Consider the following 22160-nt stretch of genomic DNA (forward strand, 5'->3'; position numbering starts at 1 on the left):
TACCCCTTTAGCACGACTAGTGGGAAAGAGGTGCTTAAGAAATAAACAGACCTGGCATTTGGGGGAGATCCAGAAGTACTGCAGCATGTTAGAGAGCAGCAAATAAATACAGCAAATGGTATGAGAAACAAAGCATTTACTTTTGCTTCTTTAAATATAGCACTAGAGGCACATTCAGTCTCAAGGAAACAAAACAAAGTCTCCTTATGTCCTCTTCCTTGTCTCAATAGCATACTATCCCTTCACTCATCCTATAACAATGCCAGCAAACAGCACTTCACCAGTATGAATATCAGATCTGGAAGCACCCAACTGGAGGTGGTACTTCAACAGATGTTGATTCAGCATATGTAATAGCATAATGCTTTAAGGGGCAGGTAGTGGGCTACAGAGCCAAACACGCCTCCAACACTTAGGCAGACAGGTATCCACTTATCCTGAGGAATTCAAGTATTTATGAGTGACCATCTCACATCTCTGTTTAACCTAAAAGAACAATGAGGGGGGAAAGATTAATAAGGGTGAATCATCTGGGAGTTTTGGGGGTACCAGTTAACAAAGAGGTAGAGTGCATATTGTTTTTAGTTTTTTCGCATTAAAAATGTAAAATTAAATGCTCTTTCCTTAAATCCTGTGTAAATAAAAAACATGAATAAGTCATTTGGAAAAGACGATATTTTGACATGTACTAATAGGAGAGGACTTACAACTGAGCTTTGAGGATTTATATCTTGCAGTGGATATGATCACCGTGACACCACTCAAAAGTATATTTGTCATAAAAAGTGGCTTTATAAAATGTTGGAGACAAAATTACATTCCTCCTACATTGTTAAATTTATCTGGCCATAGACAGATATTTTTAAGATTACATTAAATGCATTGTTTACTTTGTGCAAATTAAAAAGTGATGATTTTTCTTTTTAAAAAACCTTTCAGGAATTCATTTAAGCTTCTTACATGTTATTTGATCTGGTATGCCACCTGTTTATTACAAAAATACAATAAGAAGCAATTTCTCATTTTGGGGGTGGGAGGGAAGCAGGCACAATATTTCTGGATGGATTACAGCATCTCATTACACTTGGAATGCTGCAATTTTCAGTTGACTTAATATCGTCTTTTTCGTGGTTCTAATTTATAACAGCAAGCCTAAGCCTAAGAAAAAAATGCCCCAATTGGTTAACTTTGCCCAATGTTAGCCATAGAGACTAAGGAAGAGTGTTCTCCAGGGCCATTGTTTTAAATCACTCTCTCTCCAAAGGTGCAGCGCAGGCCTTGCCATCGTAGAAAGCATTTCATGAACTGCATTCTAGTCTAGAGTGGAAAAAACAAAAACCAAACCCCCTCACGACTGTTTAATAGATGAAAAAGTGTGATCTGGAAACACTCATGCCAATGCATAGTACCATGAAACTACAGAATATCTTATTGATTTTATGACTAGGTGCACTGCAAGTCAGAAAATAATTGTTTGGGGATTTATACTACTAAGAAAAATATAGTCCAAGTTTGCTTCTTGTACTGTGCAAGTGCTAAGCATTGTCACCTGCATTAAGGCTAGTTTTAACCAACATTTGACAATCATTTTGTGGATTATTCCTTGAGGACTTGCTTGAATGGTCATTGGGCACACTGGTCCTGGTTTTTATCTCTTTTACATCAGTGTGAAGCTGATGGGCATAACAGCTACTTTCCGTTTAGGTTAAATGAGGGAACATTAAATACCCCTTCATTTAGAGAGAGCTGAAAAAATTGGCCACCCAAAACACAGGCTACATGTAAGGCTATCTTAGTATAAATCTGGAGCAAATCTGTGAAAGTCAAGAGCAGGTAAAAGATGTGACAGCCTGTCCTATGGCCTGCCAGGACCCTGTTGCTGCAGCCAATGTGGTCAGGACCTTTATAGGGGGAAATGTCATGGACCAGCAGCAGTACCATCTTATCCATCTCTGTGTGTGAGGCTCTCTAAAATAGACACCTAACTAGAGGGCCATAGCACAATGTATTTAGAATACAAATATAAATACCTGACACACTTATCTCTTGCATGTTTAAAAATATGATTTATTTCAGTCTTGCAGGTTATTATATACCAATGGGAGGTTGTTTCCAAACATAAACATGGATAGTCTGTTGCATGTTCCTAGAAATAACATTAGTGATGTCTCTGTCCATTAAATAAAGTCAGCTACAGCAGTGCTGGGATCAGACGATGAAAGGTCCTTCTTTCCCCCAATGTACTCAGTAAGAACTAAAATTAGTGCAACCACCAGGTCCGTAGTAGTTAGTCTGCACTTACTACAGAGAGAGACAGAGATTAGTAGCGACATGATGTTCTATAATGCTACATACCTATTATAATAATGATACCTAGCTCTTATATAGTGCTTTGCATTGGTAGGTCTCAAAGTGCTTTACAAAGGAAGTCAGTATCATTATCTACATTTTATAAAGGGGGAAACCGAGGTACAGAGAAATGAAGTAACTTGCCAAAAGACACACAGCAGGCCAGTCACAGAGTTAGGAGTAGAAGTCAGTTCTCCTGAGTCCCAGCCCAGTGCTCCATCTACTAGGCCACACTGCTTCCTCTTTATACCAACATACATTTGTTTATATTTTTAGGATTATTTCTGCACAAGAAAGGGCTATGCCTCTTAACCAAAGAGGATCACAATAACAAGGCAATTCTTAGAAGGTGAGCACAGCAAGAAAAGCAAAAGAATCACAGGCAGACTGAGCTTTTTAACTGTATATAACGACACAATTTATCACGAATATTCAGGTGTTATATCAAATAATAGCATGTCCAGGACACAAAAATGACAGATTCTAGAATCAGATGTTTCACCTTCCTTTTCTGATATATTTCAGAGTGGTAGCCTTGTTAGTCTGTATCAGCAAAAACAACGAGGAGAGAGGGAAAGGGAAAGGGTCCTATGAGAAAGGGATGAGTAGCAGGACTACCGGTGGTAGTTGTGAAGAGGGTGACACACACCTTTGTATGAACATAGATCACCATTTGTCTCCAACTTCCAGGACCAAGGGCTGAGGTTTTTCACTTGCATTGCTTATTTGTGAGATGGTAGATGATGATCCTATCAGGATCCATTGATAACACAATCACTAGTAGCAGCAGTTGTGTGACAGTTCATTTTTTGAAAAAAGATTGATCCCAAGATTAGTGGCATGGAGAAATAAGGGATGGAATATCATTACAATGGAAAAAATGATAGCTAACTTTATACAAGGATCACGCAGATTTCATGATGTCTGGTTACCATTTTTGGAGCTTGAACAAAATAAACAAACAGATAATGATGAGGTTGATCAAACACAAATGGATGTTGTAAAGGTGACAAATATTCAGAAGAAGCTGAGCAGGGCAAATTATTCCCATATGATGAGACATATACACCAGCTGATTATGACTTAAATGATGTAGAGAGGGAAAAATAACAGAAGGGAAAAGTTTCTGGAAGATCTAATAAATAGGTACAACCAAGCAAAGAAGATGGAGTGATATTATGGACACTGCAAACTACTGACTACACCTTCTCAATTGTGTTTGAGTTATTGCCATCAGAAGTCCTGCGGTCCTCTTGATTCTTTGCAGATTAAATAAAATGAAATTAGTATACAAGGTATATGGAATTGTGTTATGGCTCTGGATAAGATTCATTATACTGCATGGAAATGTGAATTTACTAGATTAAAGTTATAAGAATAAACACCTGTATAAAGTAAATTATTAGGTTTTCCCAGCTCATCTGTGTTAATAATGATAAAAGTTAAAATCGCTTTTTTTAAAAAATAGATGACCCTGTTATTCCTGCTCCTTGTTGATCTTTCCAATATGAAGTACTAGAAAATGGATAGTCAAAAAGGAATATGCAGTGGGAATATCCCGATAGTCGATTCTCTCTCCTGGAAGACATGAGCATGTGTTCTCTCCTATGAGCACATGCTTATTTAAAATACTGAAATACCTACAAAGTGTTCCACAAAGCTCACCTGTAAGGAAGAGTGAAAGCTTTCTTTATAAAGGAATACTTATCTTTTTGTCTTCTTTTCATAGTGTCAGTAGGGATCAGAAAACAAAGACCAGAGAATATCTTGGCTGTTCCCAGCCTTCTTGTTCAGTTTATAATAGCGGCGGTATGTTTGGCCTCTATTTAAATCTTTAAGTGCTGACAGCATCTGACATATTTAATCAAGAATAAAACATTGAGAAGAAATATTTAATTGGCACAGGTATCTTGAATACCTGGGTCAAATGATTTGGGGTATGCAGCTTATCCATAATCATCTACCAATACTGCTTGGAGCATGCATAAAATCCTGCTGGCTATATTGCATAGGTATATGGCAAAGTCATTCAGGTTTAGTGGAGAAGTTAGAAATTTCATGGAGGTACAGAAGTTATGATCATGCCTCCAAATAAGTTTGGATCTACAGTCCCAAGTAAAATAATGGTGCCTCCTCTGACATGTTTACATGTTAAAAACAAAACAAAACAAAAAAATATCCTACACACTACAACTTCCCTTTGCTTCAAGGGATGGGGGGAGGGATAGTTCAGTGGTTTGAGCATTGGCCTGCTAAACCCAGGGTTGTGAGTTCAATCCTTGAGGGCGCCACTTGGGGATCTGGGGCAAAATCAGTACTTGGTCCTGCTAGTAAAGGCAGAGGGCTGGACTCAATGACCTTTCAAGGTCCCTTCCAGTTCTAGGAGATGGGATATCTCCATTAATTTCATTTCATCCCAAGGCCCCTCTATTAAGATGTGGAAAAGGAGCTTCTTAGACAATGTGGAGATTCTCTTTACCTGAAGCTGTTTTCATTATTTTCCCCTTGTAGTACCAGTTAAATCTGCATGTTATACACCAAGGTGCATAAGACTGATCACAACCCCATAAGTCAGTGGTGTTCATCCTTTTTGACCTACGGGCCAAACGTTATTTCAAAAAGATCAAGGAGCTACAAATCAATATTTTGATGCAGATTTTCTCTCCTGTTCCACTCTCTTGTGTTGCTTGAACAGCACAAAAAGCAGAAAATATCTACAAGTCTATTGACAGGGATTCCCCTAGCATGGGGGAATCCCCAACAGGTGCAAAGGCAGAGTAGCCAGTTCCTCCATTGCCCCACAGCTCACAGTGCAGTGGGGCACAGTGGGGGTGTGATGGGACATGTCAGGGACCAGGACAGGGGGCTGGAGCTTGCTGCATTGCTATTGCCATCTGGTGTATGGGGCCTACAACATTGTTTTCAGATGGCACAAGTTAGAGGAGTCCCCTCGATACTCTAATCTATGCTGTGTCAGGGCAGCAGGCAGCCATCATATTGCTGATTCTTGGCTTCTCCTCTATTCTCCCTTCTCCCAGGCCGCCTTGGGTAGCTGTGTGAGGGAGGGAAATCATCCTTTGTTAGATGCTTCCTTAGGCTCAGGCAGAGCCTGGTGAGTCTCTATCCTTGCCTCACTGGAGCAACAACAACCAAGCAGGCAATGGAAAAGCCAGAGCTATTCATGAATTAAAGGGGAGGTGCGTTTATGTAAAAATATGTACAACATGTTCAGAGAGCAACTGGAGAAACAGAATATATGCACATGCACACAGAGCACGGGGAAGCTTCCTTTCTGTTCCACAGATCTCTTATCAGTGATCTGGGCTTCCCTTACATATTCTGTACAGGAGCTTCTACTTGCATGAGTGGAAATTCTGCCTGAGAAATGACTAAAGAATGTACACAGTGTAGACTGGAAAGGAGAATTCTGCTCTTCTGAAGTGATAACGCAGATATCCATAGAGGTACTTTCTATTCAGTATCTTTAAGAAGAAATTGAGAGAACTGAAGGAACACACATCTCTAACAGAGAGGAGCAAAAATTACTGTAAAAGTAAAAATACAATTTACCTTTAGTTAAGTCTGCTGTGTGTCATATGGGAAAATTAATAGGAAGATTAAACTATTGCTGTGTACAAAAAGCTGCTTTAGGGGAAAATGAAGGACTAAACTAGGTCAAGTTTCTTTGCAAACTTTGGAATACAAAGGCTGTCTGTCTAAGAAAGGGGAAATAATTGCATGCAAAGCATGATGATGGCCTCTTTGTTGCATTAATATCATTAGCCAATTTCTGGGCATGCACACACACAAAAGTTTCCCTCTCATACTTTTTAAACTACTTAAAATAGGCACTGAAATTCCAGTTAATCCTCAGGTTTCATTCTGACAAAATCCGCTTATAAATAGTTATTCATGCTTTAAGACCCATATCTCCTGCTCCCACTGAAGCTAAAGCCTTGATGCCAGAGGGAAAAAAAGGTTTATCTTTTGATAAACCAGATGATGACTTATCTCATAGGCAATAGGAAGAATAGGTTTAAAGTCATAATAAATGAGAGCTTCCCTTTTACAGTGAAGATTATGGATCTGGCCCATCCAATGCCTGTTCAAGTCAACAGAAAGCTTGCAATGGATCAGGGTCAAAACGATATTATGTTAAACTGGGACACTTAGCAGCTGAGGAGTACAGAAACATACTATTGCTTTCTGCCTCTATATTCTGATTAAAGACCATATAAAACTGTTGAGTTATGCTGAGTTATATCTATTCTTTAGCAAACAATTGGAGTTTTAGTTTGAAGAATCACAACTAATTGTGTTATGAACAGGACATTATTTTCCCTCCTGTGACAGAGCATGGATGTACAGAAATATTCAAATAATCAGAGAGCGAGAGGAGAAAATCTTGATGTTAAAAATTCTGAGAAGATATTGGGTCATGAAAACTATGGATGAAATATTTCTTATAAAAGGAGCATGACCTAAGTTTGCCAATGAAGCACAATGAATGGCAACATTACATAGACTGTATTCCTGGAACAATTTTCCTCTCACAGTCACACTTTTAAAAATGGGGGGAGAAGTGTTATTTCATATTGTCCTAACATTAACTGATGTAAACAGATTGAGATACTGAAAATGCACATACTTTATACAATCAGCTATAATAAACCACTCTCTTATTTTATATGCCTCTTAGATTTCATGTTGCATTATTTGATCAAGAGTTCTAGCAGAATGTACTCTGAGCTCAACAAAGAAGGACTCCTAGAACAAATGATGTGAAGTTCTTGCCTGTCTGCTAGGATCTAAAATTATTTTTAAATACATTTCCAACTCTTCACATACTGCATCAAGAGAGTCTCTGTTTTAGATGAAGCCAAGTTTAATGTTTTGGTCAATTGTATTAGTGAAAAAACTGAAAACAGCTTCAACCTACAATATACTCGCTTTAAGTAATACCAGAACTTGTTTATACTAAGAAAGTTGCACCAATTTACTAAATCATCTCAAGAATATCAATCTAGTTAAATTGATACAAACTCCTAATACAGACACATTTAAATTAATTTAACCCTTGTTTCAATCACATTAGTTTTTAACAGTAAATTACCAAATTAATCTAAACCAATTTAAGTGAAACCTCACGAAGATGATGTCATGGCTTGAGTAAAAGTAAATGTATGTCTTGGATCGTAATAGAAGAGTTTTAAGAACAACCCACTTCCTTCCTAAATTGACTTCAATTATGAACATCATATGTATGTAATATATGATCATTTTAGAAGAATATGGAAATTATCAGCATGCAACTAGCCCTATATAATACGCACAACTAAAGACATACCTCAGATAATTCAGTTTGTGCATGGGAATGATTGATACTGGGATTACTGTTCAAAATCCCAAACCATGATACTTGAGATCACACTATTTCATCTTTAAATTTCATATATTTTATTAATTTTATAAAGCAATAGCCACACAAACATACACAGCAACCATAAATCACAACAAATAAATGCCAGTGGTTAGCTGAATAATGGCTTTATGAAAGAAACCAAACAGATATGCAAGAAATTTTAACTAACTAACTAAATAAATCTGATATCATGTAAAATTCTATATATGTACTGTGAGAACCATAATACAACTCTGCATTCATATAAAAAGAGATGAGTGATACTGAATCAATTAACAAATTACCTCCTTAATGGAAGGTATTTAATATATCTCCCTTATTTTTTCAACCTTGCGACATCTCCTTTCTTTTTGCACAGTAACTTTTTCATATTTAATGACGAAACAAACTACATTCAGACAAAGTATGCAGGAGCTTTGGGAGAAAATCCTATCAATTATTTAGCATTAACTTGGTTTGTCAATACAGTAAAGGCTGACATATTTACCATTGTCAGACTGGTAATATGTATGGATTCACTTAATTCTTGGACTGACACAATATTATCATGTCATAAGACATGCAGTTGTAAATTAAAAAGACAATTTATACTGATTCTTCCTTGGTGTCAGAGCTCACTCTTAATTTTTTTTGTTCAATAATCCCCTTGTCTGAAGGCTTTGAATGATGTGTTTTTTCTTTTGTTCAGGTAAAAGGTATATAATTCCCATCTATTTGCCCCCTCTGAGTTTTAACTGCTGAGTAAGGCTCAAGGTCTGTGTCATACATTTAACATTCATCTGCTCCCTCTACAAGGTCAGAAGAGGATGATTGCTTTTTTACTAGTATTTACTCTAATTTATCCCCATGACATCTTGTCTCCTAACCCTTTGCTCGTTGCAATAGAGGAAACTCAATGTTCAGTGCATGTTCCAAAACTGCATGTCCCTACCATGTTCAGTGCATGTCCCTACCAGTATGGAGAAAAATTACTCTTACCCCAAATGTAGTGATTAGTCTATATGTTGTACTTCTACTATTGCAGGAAAAGAACATTCCAAAAATTGATATTTCTCTGAGGAAAAAAAATAGTTCTAAATTTTGTGGATTGATCTTTAATTTTCAGGTGTGTGCATTTGTTCTCCTTATATTATTAGGTAAACTAGATCTTCTCTATATTCTATACAATTAAGCTCCTCTGGCTGTCATTGTAGCTAAGACTGCATGTCTTTATAAAGGTCAGTAGCTCTTGTCTTAAAGATATTTATAACTCATGTCTACAAATCTCTATTTTTTCATTTTTGATTTATGACCAATATTTTTCCGCATCAACTTTAACTGCTTGAATTTTTGGACTTTAGGAAACTACTGTTATGGAAAAGCTAATCAGGATTTCTAAGTCAGCACTCTTATTTAAAATGTCGGAGTATTAACAGAAGGAATTCTAACATAAAATCATTTTGGGGGCTGCATTCAGACCAACATTCAATTTCATAGTTCAGAACAAATGTTCTGGCTCAGTTTATAGAAAGTGTAATACAAATTTAAGAATGTTATATCAGTACTTCTCCCAAAAAATAAGAATATTAGAAACACTACTTTGTCTAATTCACAGAACAATGTTCTCTTTCCATCTATCCTGGTCAACTCAGCTGGGCACCAGTAGAGATACTGGGCCAAATTTTCAAAAGTGGCCTATAATTTTGGGTACCCAACTTTACATGCTACAGCCTAGTATTCAGAACTGGTGATCACCCACTGCTCCAAATGACTTCATCTGGAAATATTTCTACATCTAGGGGGATAGAGCTAGGGGAAGAACACAACTGCATCAACCAATCACTTTTAAAGCAAGTGTAAAGATTCTTCCTGAACTCCACAGAAAATAATATTCCAACTGTAGCTCATGACAACCGCAATCTATTATATCCATCTAGTTTTAATGACTGATTCACTGAGGCAAGACAGCAGAATTCATGTCCTGTCAGCTTGCATTTATGTTTATAGTATGCTCCACTAAATCAGAGATGTTTCTCTGGCACAAAGAATGAAGGTAAAATCTCTCCTTAGCTTTTCTCCACAAAAACAGAGGTGTCAACATGCTTAATTGTTGATGAGTCAAAGTTATTCTCATTCATCAGAATAGAGAGTTTTGGGGGGGAAATGTACTACTAACATATTGAGTACTAATGTGGTTCAGATGGTCCCATTTCCTGTCATGGAAATAACTGCAGAAAACTTCCCTGTGCATAAATAATTTGACACTTTAGATGGACTTCACATCCACCTGCTGCAGTAATGTGTCTTGCTGACAGCCAGAACTGCCAATGAAGTCTAAGTCTTCCTATCTGACCACGTATTCATTTTTGGCACCTAAGAGACACTAGATATGATCAAGTGCAAAGTAGGATTTTGTGCCCATATTTCAGTTCAAATGACTTCTTGCAGAAAGAGAGCACTTGCATTTGCCAATTTCCCATCTCGACCCATTCCCCTCCCTCCCCCCTCTTCCCCATCCAAATGCTACAAGGTAGGCCAATAGGCAGACACTGTAAAAAGCTTCTATTTTAACAGACAGGGAGGAATGTAAACGGAGACCACATATATACATCAATTATGGATACAGAGGGCACAACTTAGTGCAAGAAGTGTTGACATTGCAGTGTGTCTTGACTTTACACACCTATAATTTGCAGAATGTGTCACTGCTTGAAGAGATTAAAGAGAGATTAACTTTCAAAAACAAAACCTAGCTTCCAAGGCTGTGTAACCTGAGATTTTGGCACCACATTGAGTCAGCTGAAGTGACACAAGGCAGTGAGAGCATTCTAAATGAGGTGTCCACTTCACTTTGGCTATTTATAGAAATGCCCCCTGTGGAAGGGACCAAAACACAAGCCTTTGCAGCCAGGTTGAATTTCATAAGAAAAGATTACCAGGGCGCAGAAACCTGTTTTGCTGCCCCACAGGGGGTTTCACAGAAATAGTACGTAACCTAAGGGACTGTAACAGGTTGGCAGTGTTTGCCTGAAACATCCAAGCCGTTAACCAGGATCTAGCACTACATTTTTGACAGAGAAAATATTTAAGTATTTTCTGTCAATTCTGCCTTATCAGTACAGCTTGATGTTTTCAATGCAAATCCTACTCCTGTGATATCATTTCATAACTCTGTCCCTTGTGAGCCCATCCTGTGTGCTGAATGAGGCAGGAGTCCTGTGGAAAAAAATACTGTGTGATTATGCATTTTCACCCCAACTAAGCTCCCCAAATCTACTGTGGGGAAGGCAAAAAAAAAAAAAAAATCCCACTTCACCTTGGCCAAATTCCTTCATAGCTCCTCAGAAAAAGAGTAACCAGCACAGTGTCCACAGCAGATCCTGACAAAACCCAATATTCCATCATTTCCATGGGTGGGAGGGTGGCTGCTGCTCCTCTTAGTCCACATAAAAAGAGAGCTTTTCCTGCACCAGCATGGGCCTGTATAGTCCCCCCCTGTCTTCCAGTCACCTGGGGGAATGGGTCAGCATCTCCAGACCTGATCTGCAGCAGAAAGTCACTCCCTAGCTCTCTAGCCCTTAAAGGGGTGCATACCTTTCCCAACAAGCCAGACAATGGTCCCCATCACTTAATGTGCGGTGAGATCATTTCAAGTTTAGACAAGCCCTAATTCCCATTGAAAGTTAATGGAATTTGGGCACCTAACTGCTAATCATGCTTGTGAGAATCTCCTTCTTTGTCTTTTATAACAGCTTTCACTCACACACCAATATGCCACATTTGATGCCAAAACAGTTGAACACATTTGTTGGTGCAGTATCAGAATAAGCCCCGGTTGTGTTTGTGAACCCCTCTGGCCTCGTCCTTATTATGAGGTATTAGAGATTTGACACCACCCATCCATCTTAGGCCTCCAAAGGATCGTGCCTTTTGTCTGGTGAGTCCTTAAGAACAGAACTTGCTCCTCCTTGACATCACAAGTTCTCTAAGTAGTAAGTGTTGTGTCTTTCACCAGTGGAATAAGCTATTCAACTGTCACTACTGAGAGTACAGCCATCTTTGCTGGTGCAATGAAAGGCATGGGTGCTTTGGACTTACCCTTGTGGACAAACACATCCTGAAAGACAAGGAAGATGTGCTGAGAAGGTGAGATTTAGCAGCTGATTCTCACAGGTTCTCTCTCTGCTAAGCTCCATGTTAGCTTGTGGATTACTACAGTTAACATAAATCTGGCCCGCTGGGCAGTTGTGTACTAGAAAACAAAATATTGCAGATGTTAATCATTCCTGAAATTTCAGATTTGGTAGAAATCTTTCAAAATTAATAAGTGCTGATTTAAACTAGAGATTAATTTGACCAATCATGGGGGTGGGTTCATCTATAACTCCTGGTCAGACAGTTAACCCCATAGAGCCACTATGAATCTGATCCAGTTGGAAAAGAAGAAGAAAGATAAATGTATTCTAATGAACCTACTTGCTCATTACTGTGCACTGTTCCCTCCAAGTTTAACAACCAGCCCAGGGAAGGTTCCATAATCTCCCAAGCACAGGAAAATGCAGTACTACCTGGCTCAAGAGGGAGCCAGAGCTGCATGTGAGCAGAAGCTGGGAGCTGGCTGTGGAGGGAATAGTAGATAACAGGTAGCCTGAGAGCTGGACCTGAAAGCCCTGACAGAGCAAGAACACAGGGCTGTTGACTGCAGGCAAGTGATTGGTGCAGCTGGGTTACACAGCAGCCTTTTGCTTTATATACCCCTGGACCTGCTCCTGGGCACTGGGTTGGGAACTGTTGGTTTTATCTCTTTTTTGTTTTAACCACTAAGGAAATTATTATCTGAGGAAATTATTATATTATTATCGGAGTGTGGTATCAGATATCTAGGAGATTGCTGTAGTCCAACACTACTTGCGGTGACACCCTGCAATGCGATAAGTTACACTATTCATAAGAGAGTCAAGGACCTGCAGTTTCAAAATAAACTGAAACATCCTGCACCTCACAGCAAGTTAGTTTTGTCTTTTTTATCTGAAATGAAAGGGAACATTTTCACAAAGTCCAGTCCTTAACCCCTCAGGATCTGCTAGTCAGAGTAAAGATACTATAATACAAGAAGCAATTGTTTTTAATGTTTTCCTTTTACTTAGGCACCCACACAACATTATAATCCTTATACCACTCTGGGGAGAAAGTAAAAACTGATAGTACAGAAATAGTACTTAGCTAGAACTGGGAGGGGAACAAAATCTCAGTTTGTAAAAATATTGGAAGTGTCCAGTTTTTCCAACAACATTTTGTGAGACAAAACTAGCCTATGTTTGCTCCATGTGAAGATCTGCTGTTTACATTACATAATAAACGTAGGTTGCATTATCAATCTGAAAACATTTCACTATACTAAAATATTGATAAAAAGCATTTTCTCACAGGTAGCCAGTACTTTCAACAGAGCTTCTATTGTTGTACTCTAATCCTACTTTTAGTTATACCATAGGTTAAATTTCTAATTTAAGGCTCCAGTCCTGCTAAGTGATGATTGATGGACCTTTATGCCCTCACAGAGTCCCACTATAATCAATGAGACATCATGGAAGAAGCAGGGTCTGTCTACGCCATCTCTTTTCCATACCTTAATGAGTCTCTTTCACTTACCAATGTTGTTCTCACAACTCATCATTCCATCTTTGCAATGGCTGCAACAAAAATATATGAAGCTGTAATTAAAACCAGGAAGGTCTGAAATGTTACCATTCATCTATACTTGAAAAAAAATGTGTAAAATATTACTCAAAATAAAAGAATTCTATAAAGGTGTATGCACGAAGATAACCAATAAGGGAGTTTGTGTTGTCTTGTTCAGAAGGTTCTCAATATATAATATAATGTATTAACAAAGTAGCCTATATTGCTGCTTACACATGCATTAAAAGAATAGAACAGTCCTTGTAATAAACAAACATTACATAATACAAATGCTAAGTTTAAAGAATAGAGCCCATGGAGGACTGACACAAAAATATTATTACATTACTAGGTCGAGTCCTGTTGCCACTGATATCAATGGGAGTTTTATCATTGACTGCAATGGTAGCAAAAGCAGACCCTGTTGTGAAACAGTATCACGTGTATCTTACATTAAACATTCAAATATGTAACGACAGTAAAAAAACAAAACAAAAAACCACATACACAGCTATAGCAAGCTATTCATTAGACTTCAACTCTGAGTAAGAGAAAGCCCCTTCTAAATAAACAAAGTAAACTATTACTCTTTACAAAAAATCTTTTGGTTGACTATTGTAAATATTCAACTGATTGATTTTTCTCATTAGAAGCCCAAAAAGCTGCTGAAGAGTGAACTGGCGAGTCAAATGAAAATCCAAATGACTCCAAAGATAGCTCAAGACAGTATCAATTCCGTAAGATAAAATGCTGTGCTGTGCAAAATAAAATCACTGGACTTCACTTCCCCAGCCCTGCCACCATAAGCTACTAAAGCAAAATTTAGTCAAGGCTGAAACACAATGAAAAAGTCACAGTGAAAGTTTCTCCCATACTATTGAGCTAATATGGTGGGGCTAAACAGGGGGAGGCGCGACTGGTTTCATGCCACTGCCAATAAAACCAGTGCAAAGAAAACCAATGAACTGCTTAAACCCAAAACATAATTGCAGCAAACATTATGCAAAGCAGCACTGAATACTGTGGCACTTTCTATACCTGTCTAACTCCAGCCAAAATAGTCTACTACTTTATAGAACAATAGCAAATTTGATAGTCACTCAGTCTCCGGGAAGAAAATAATAGTATTGGCTCTAATTCAGATTCTGTGCTATACTGAAGGAGAATTTCAGCCAGTGAATTTTAGTCCTATTCACTTATTCTTCTGTGACAGTTGTGGTCTCCCCAGTTCACCTCTGCTAGACAGCCAGTAAATAAAATATCAAAAATGCCTCTGTCTGTGCTATTGCTGATTTAATATTGTATTTAGAGCAACATATATTTTACACAACTATCCAAATTCACTAAAGGTGGGGGGCTCGGTCTTATGGAGTTTGCAATCTAATTCGGAGAGGAAAATATGAAAAAACAATACAGGACAAAAATGGCGAGGGAGAGTGCTGTTGTGGATGTGGGACAGCATCACAGTGTAAGTGGGGTTTTAAGGAGGTGGTTGAAAAAAAAGATAGCTAGAGCACTTGGCAGAAAGTTAACAATAAGAGGCTGTTTCAAGTATGAAAGGAACTCAAATCTAAAAGTGGGAGGAGACTAAGGGAACAATTAGGACAAAGAGGATTGGATGAGCCTGATAAAGACCCTAACCATTTTTAACATGTACATAGCAGTGGGCAAATACATTCTGTTATGTTCCGCAGTTTTGTTAGTGATCTCCCATATACATAGATATTATTATCCTAAAATGTCTCTTAGATCTGACTAGTTCATCTAGACCCACTGTCCATATAGTAACTCGTATGTAAGACAGGCTCTATATCAATTGACCTGCATAAATCCATGTTAAAGTGTAGCCAGAGAAAATCATGACTAACCAGAAGGTAAGCAAGATAATCTTACAACTGTCTAAGAGGTCTACTCACAATGTAGACCAGTGTAACTCCACTGAAGTCAAGGAAGAGATGAATTTGGCCTTAGAATTTAAAACATTTCAATCAGTGGATCTCAACTATCTGATAATTCCAATATATGCACAGAGAGGCAAATCCTCAGTAGGAAATATTATTGTCAAAAAAGCTCTCATAAAACCAGGGCTCTGCACCCCTCCACTAAATTCTGTGCACTTCTTTCTTTTGCATGCACAGTAGAACTGCCCCAGCTCTATTGCCAGGGTACACTCCCCATGGGCATGAAGCCAGAGACAGTATTGACCCCAAAGTGAAGACAGGCTTAATCAAAGAACAGTTTATATATTTATCTGGGTCAGTGTACTTGTTGGTGCAAGGGTGCATGAGAAGGACTGGCATGTATTCACACTATACCATTGGGTTTCTGCCAGTACTGATGCCTAGTCAGGTAAATGGGAAATCAGACTTTAAAGATTAACTGATGTGTTTTATTAGCTAGCCAGATTTTTCCAGAGTCAAAGCTATCTGTTCTGCCTGTAAATAAATGCAGTGAAAGTAAAATAGGATGTTCGATACAGGGGAAGGATGTTGAAATTTGACCCATTCCCTAATTTCCCTTTGCCAGGCAAAATTAATGGGTGAAAAGGATGCATCTGGTAGCATTCCAAATAGTTTAACAAGTTTTCTTCTTTAATGTTGTGAGTATAATGGGAAACAAAGGGCAACTGTGAAAAATAACATGCACCTTGCCAGTGAGAGGCACTCATTGCTCATTATGGTTTACGGTTATCCATCTTCAGTGGCTCAGGAATATAGGCCCCCTGCTCCCTGGCCCTCATCTGTGCCTGGATTGGAGTTCTGCCTCCCTGATCCCAGGGGGGGTTCAACAAGGTTCTAGTCCTGCCGAGTTGGAAGAGGAAGGCCAGGGAAGGGGTTGGGCATGCCAGGGAAGTCCTCAAGATTCTCTGCACCATTAACTTGCATGCCTATCTACTCAGTGTTGTGGAGCCCACTTACAGGAGGCTCTGAGGGTAAGCACAGCAGAGGAAATTTCTGGAAGCATGCATTTCACAGCAACAGTGCTGTCAAAAGAAAGGCAGAAAGTCATGGACATTTTAAAGCTAGTTTACAGAATTCTCAATAAAAGATAAAACAGGATAGTGCAAATGACTTGACAGAGCACAGGGGGAAAAAACCAAACAAGGTGCATGCCCTACCATTTGCCCAAAGAGGTGATAATATTTTCTCCTGGTGGATATTCAATTCCTTGAAAATAACAAGGGCACTCATTCCTACAGAGGAGAAAAACAAATAATTTTGATCATATGGGAACATGTACATCATGAATTAGAAGATAGGCATGAGGAAGAAAAAAAAACTTCACATTAACCAATAATTACTGGCATTCAAAAAGTTGATCTTATTCTGCATGGTGTATTGGTCTGGATCCTTAGCATGGTATTGTTACCATGAGGGCATCGAGATGCGTCTCCATGAAGGTAAGGTCAGCAGCTTTCTGACACTATCTATTATGCAAAGGACTAGTTCATAAAATAGACAGCAATATGAAAGAAATCTGGAGTAGCTACTTCAGACAGTAATAGAGGGGTGATAATAATCCACCATCATCACTTTAATATACTAGTATTTTTAAAAATATCATACTTTATACACCTCTACCTCGATATAATGCTGTCCTCGGGAGCCAAAAAATCTTACAGTGTTATATGTGAAACCACGTTATATTGAACTTGCTTTGATCCACTGGACTGCGCAGCTCCGCCCCCCCGGAGCTCTGCTTTACCGCGTTATATCTGAATTTGCGTTATATCAGGTCGCGTTATATCGAGGTAGAAGTGTACTCTAAATTACCTTTTTAAAAAAAAAAAGAAGAAGCAAAGCAAGTCTCTACAGCTTATGACATGGAAAAGTGGGAACACAGCCACAGGGAATGCCATGAGAGTGACAAACGAGACCACCACTTTTCCTTCCATATAAAATCTGTACAGCTAGTTGGGCTGTATGGAAAGAGATATAGCTGGAGCATGGGGGAGAGGCATTCTGCACTGCACGTTCCCTCTCCTAACTCCATGTTCATCAGGAATTAGTTAAAAATGTATTAAGTGAAATTAAGAATCCCCTTAGTTCTGTGCGACTCCCATCAGAAGACAGACTCTAGGGTTCCCATGTGGTCACATTTTGTTGGTGAAAGAACTAGAAGGCATGGAGGGTAAGACTCTCTATGCATCCAGATGGAGATCCGTGAAAACCTATGACTGCAATCATGTAAATTCCTGGCTTCCATTTGTTTTTTATGGTCCTGATTCCCCAACCTCTGAATGTTCTATATCTCTATTGGTCTCACAGTGGAGAAGCGTGAATGTTGCACCAGCTCTCAGAAGCAACCTGGATTATTTTATTCCATTCCATAGGTGAAATCCTGACTCTACTGACATCAATGGGAGTTTTGCCATTGACTTTAATGGGGCTAGGATTTTACCCCATATGTTTTTTTTATGCTGAAAGAAATATATGGCAGTATGATCCCAGCTTCACCAGTGTAAATCCCATGTAACTCACTGGAAGTCAAGGGAGTTATTCCAAATTTACATCAGTGTAATTGAGGATCTAGCCCAGTGTCTCCAAGTATTGTCAGCAGTCATTTCTTTAGAAGATTAAAAGAACTCATGCTAATGTTTGTAGGAGTGGATGTGGTCTCAAGACTGAAAATGCACAATTTTGGTAAAACTGATAGATAAAAACAGGGCACAGCACTGTATTCCTCACCTATCTGTCTATCTAGGTTTCATACTGATGCCCCTCACCATAGTATAGGAGTGCTTTCCACATAAAATCAATAGCACTAGCAAAGTCCCTACCCTTTTTACCTCTCCGATATTCAAAAACAGCTAGCATGTAAAGACTGATCATCATCAATACGACGTTATAAAACCTGGCCTTACAATTTCAGCTTTCCAGGGGACTGTCTGCTCTGCATGGGGAACTCTATTGAATAACAAAAAGGCCCCATAAATAAGGCATTCCCTTCCTGCAGGATAGGTGAAATGTTAAGGCACCAGAACTGTATGTGGAATTCATTGATGAAGCAATATTGAAATTCTGTGGAGACTATAAAAAAACTATCTTTGGAAAGGAAAGAACATCTTTATCCCTGCTTTTTGCACTGCTAAGAATTGGCCTTTCAAAACAGCACACCAAATTGTGTAGGCTGAGTTTAAGAATCAAAGGACTGCAAACCTCCTGATTAACATGATTCTGTGTGATACTAAAAACCTGCCAGATCTAGAGGAGATGTATATTGTTCTACAGGATACACAAAGCACTCAGAGTTTCTAAACTCTCTCTTTGATTTGAAAATATAAATGTACACATTTAAAGTGGTACTTAGACTGTCAACGCTGCAAGTTATACCTACCTCTGTACACATCTTTCAGTCTTGCTGTTCAAATACATTCCAAGAGGACAAGCACAACCTTCAACACAATCACCGCTGCATGTCTCTGGCATAGAAAATGTTTGGCAAGTTTGGCCACAGGTAGATACACAGGTACTGTACTCCTTTGTGTCTTCACATGAAAGAGCTATCCAAATGAAATAGATCTCTCTAATTACAGTGCAAGAGATTCAAGTACACTCCAATCTCATAAATCTTTTTAGGGCAACACTTTTTCTGATAAAACATCATTATTTCTTAGATCCCAGTTACATTAGAATTGCTATTATAACACCATGGGATATAAATTACACAGATTTAAATCCAGTGTCAATCCAATGAAGTCAGTGCAGTTAATCCAGATTTACACTGGTGTAACTGAGATCAGACTCTGGCCTTTTGGCTTTAACTCTCAACATGCTTGGCTCTCAAATAAGTGCTTTGAACAGTGCACAATATCTTAAACAAAAACACAATGAAGCAACCGATTAAGATGTTGGTGCTTTACAGCTGTTGAATCACACAATCTGAAATTTTGTTTGCATGCCCCATAAAACAATAGTCAAGAACACATGCAGTCTAGTGTAGTTACACTAAATGAGGGATTGGCCACAATTGCCACATATCAATGGAAAAAAAGAGACTCGGGTTCTTGAAGAATTGTTGGAGGATTTCAAATCTTCAAATGTGGATTTCTGCTACCTTACATTAGCTATGATATCAACACATTAACTCATCAATGAACTAGTTTAAAAAATCCACAGAGCCCTACTCTGATTAGAGAGAACCAGAAGCTATTTATCCATCCCATGAACTGCACCAATACAGACATTTAGGATGAGATATTCAAAGTAGCCTAGGAGATTTAGACACACAGAAATGGTGGAAGATGTGTCTTCCCTAGCCTGTTTTGAAAAAAATTCATCCTTGATTCTCAGATTAAGAGAATTATATGTTATGATGTGTGAGTGGGAAAGCAGAGAAAGAGCGATTAGAAATGACCTTCTGATAAATGACAGCATTTATTCTGATTTGGTGAGAAAAGGAACCTCATCCTAGTACCGTGTATAAAAAGAATGGACTATAATTCATTGGTCCCATATATGGAATAGGCAACATCCCATTTAGTTTGCTCACGACCATGCATAAAACCTATGACATTAAGATATTAGACCTGAACTGAAAGACAACTTACCACAGTCTGGGATGCTAGACCTAAAATCTATTATCACTCCATGTCTTCGGCATTGATGAGCATAATTGGCTAAAGCAGAGCACAAGCAAATCTGGCCACATTTGCAGGTGTCCCTTCTGCACTGCTCAAAATAGGAAACAGGACTCAGATAGGCGTGGCAAGGGGCAAAGAGTTCTTTTGTAACGATGCTGCAAGCTTCTGATGCATAAGAGGCTGTTAAGGTAACACATTAAAACAAACATATTTTAGCTCCAAAACTATTAACACTTGGTAGAGGTCTTAGAGGAGGAAGTAGTATTGTTTATTGAAGCTGACCATAGCAAGAGATTTATGAACATATTTTACTCTATAGTAGATCTGTATGTGTAACTTCCATTGCTATCAATAGAAATTGCACTGATGACTGGAGAAGCAGTCAGGCCCGAATCCATAAAGGGACTTCAGCATTGTGATGCTGAGCCTAGAAAAACACAGGAACAACACTACAATCCACAAAGCCTAAACTAGCCAATGGAAGATGCTGACAAGAGGGATGTGTCCTAAGCCCTGCCCCTCTCACAGAGATAGGCACTAAGCCTAGGCTGCAGGGAGATGCCTATTTCTGCTAATCATCCACAGGGAACCCCTCTCCTGGAGTCAAGCAGCTTACACACCCAAGTCATTTCTTGTGAGAATGCATTAGGCACCTGCCACAGGGAACCCCTCTCCTGGAGTCAAGCAGCTTACACACCCAAGTCATTTCTTGTGAGAATGCATTAGGCACCTGCCTAACTCCACATCAAATAATAGGAGGAGGAGAAGTTGGTAGTGGCACCTGCCTAACACCACACAAAATGGGTGGTGGTGATGGTACCCAGTTTATAACATTTAACCCAGTGGTTAGAGCACTCACCCGGGAGGTGGGAGACCCAGGTTCCCCCTTCTGCCTGAAGCATGGAAAGGATTTGAACAGCAGCTTCCCACCACTGAGGAGTGTGCTGTAACACTGAGCTACAGGATATTCTGGTGTGAGGCTCCCACAATCTCTCCTGTTGAAGCTATTCTGCTTTGGATAAACAATTAGATAGTCATTGGAGATGGGGAACTGGACCCTGGCTTTGCCACCTCCCAGATGAAAGTTCTTACCACTGTGCTAAAAGTTATAGGGTCAGCATCACCACCACAACAATTTCGAATGGGACCCAATCCAGAAGGCAGCCCTTGAGTACCCTGTATGTGAGTTAGGCAGACAAATGTCTCTTCTCCTGCAATTTGTGAATTGCTCTGGGGCATAGGTATGAGAGAGGTACCTGGCGGCCTAGAGTACGGCAGCAGTGCACATGACCAGAGGCAGAAACACAGGTGCCTACAGGATTAGACAATAGCCAAGCAGGAGTTCTATGGATCACAGTGGAGCCCCAAACTGGAACTTAGACACCTAAGAAACTTTGTGGATCTGGGCCTTAATGGGTATGTCTATACTGCATCTGGAACCAAGCCTCACAGCCTGGATCCAAGCCTCCCAGCCTGGATCCACACACTTGTGCTAGTGGGGCTCGTACTAGTGCACTGAAAATAGCTGTTTAGCTGTTGTGGCTCGGGCTCAGAGATACAGCAGGATGAAACATTTTGGTGTCAAATCAATAATGATTGATCCTTACTGCTCACCTGCCTGTAGGTGGATATCACATGGGTCCATTGGTGAATGGTCATATGCAGGGGCACATGCGGATGAAGTTTTCCAGGAGTTTCCAAACAGCTGCGGGGTGCTTTCAGGTACTCCTACTGGAGATCTTTTGCAAGACAAAGGTCAGTCACTGACAACATCACAAATTTACAACATAACTGCTCAACTGCATCACATCCCGCAATGAAGTTGGTCAGCATCCCTGTCTCACTGCTCTCTCAGGCAGTGCTCCAACAGAAGGGTATGTCTACACAGCAGTTAAACACCCACAGCTAGCCTGTGTCAGCAGACTCGGGCTCAAGGGGTTCAGGTTGAGGGACTGTAAAATTGCAGTATGGGGGGTAGTCTGGGCCAGGACTCTACTGCCATAGGCATGCACACACCCACTCTCACTTGAGCCTCACCTCTGTATGATACCTGTACGTTTTTCTGGATGTCATGCCATAATTGACAAATTAGAATGGTTTTTAAGGAGCTTTTATCACTGTGTAAAGCAAATCAAACAGGTTTGT

General features: G+C 39.3%; 1 protein-coding gene across 1 annotated transcript in view; it reads right to left on the reverse strand.

Annotated features, from left to right (window-relative positions):
• The window catches only part of OTOG (otogelin), a 169766-nt gene that overhangs the window by 97730 nt on the left and 49876 nt on the right, over positions 1-22160 (reverse strand). The window contains exons 17-22 of the mRNA XM_065592102.1: positions 21630-21754; positions 19983-20195; positions 18770-18935; positions 16551-16625; positions 13403-13443; positions 11849-12002 (exon numbers count right to left, since the gene is read on the reverse strand). Coding sequence (XP_065448174.1) covers positions 11849-12002; positions 13403-13443; positions 16551-16625; positions 18770-18935; positions 19983-20195; positions 21630-21754 — 774 coding nt within the window. The remainder of the gene's footprint in view (positions 1-11848; positions 12003-13402; positions 13444-16550; positions 16626-18769; positions 18936-19982; positions 20196-21629; positions 21755-22160) is intronic.

The sequence above is a fragment of the Chrysemys picta genome, chromosome 4 (genome assembly GCF_011386835.1).
Source record: "Chrysemys picta bellii isolate R12L10 chromosome 4, ASM1138683v2, whole genome shotgun sequence".
NCBI classification, from domain to species: Eukaryota; Metazoa; Chordata; order Testudines; family Emydidae; genus Chrysemys; species Chrysemys picta.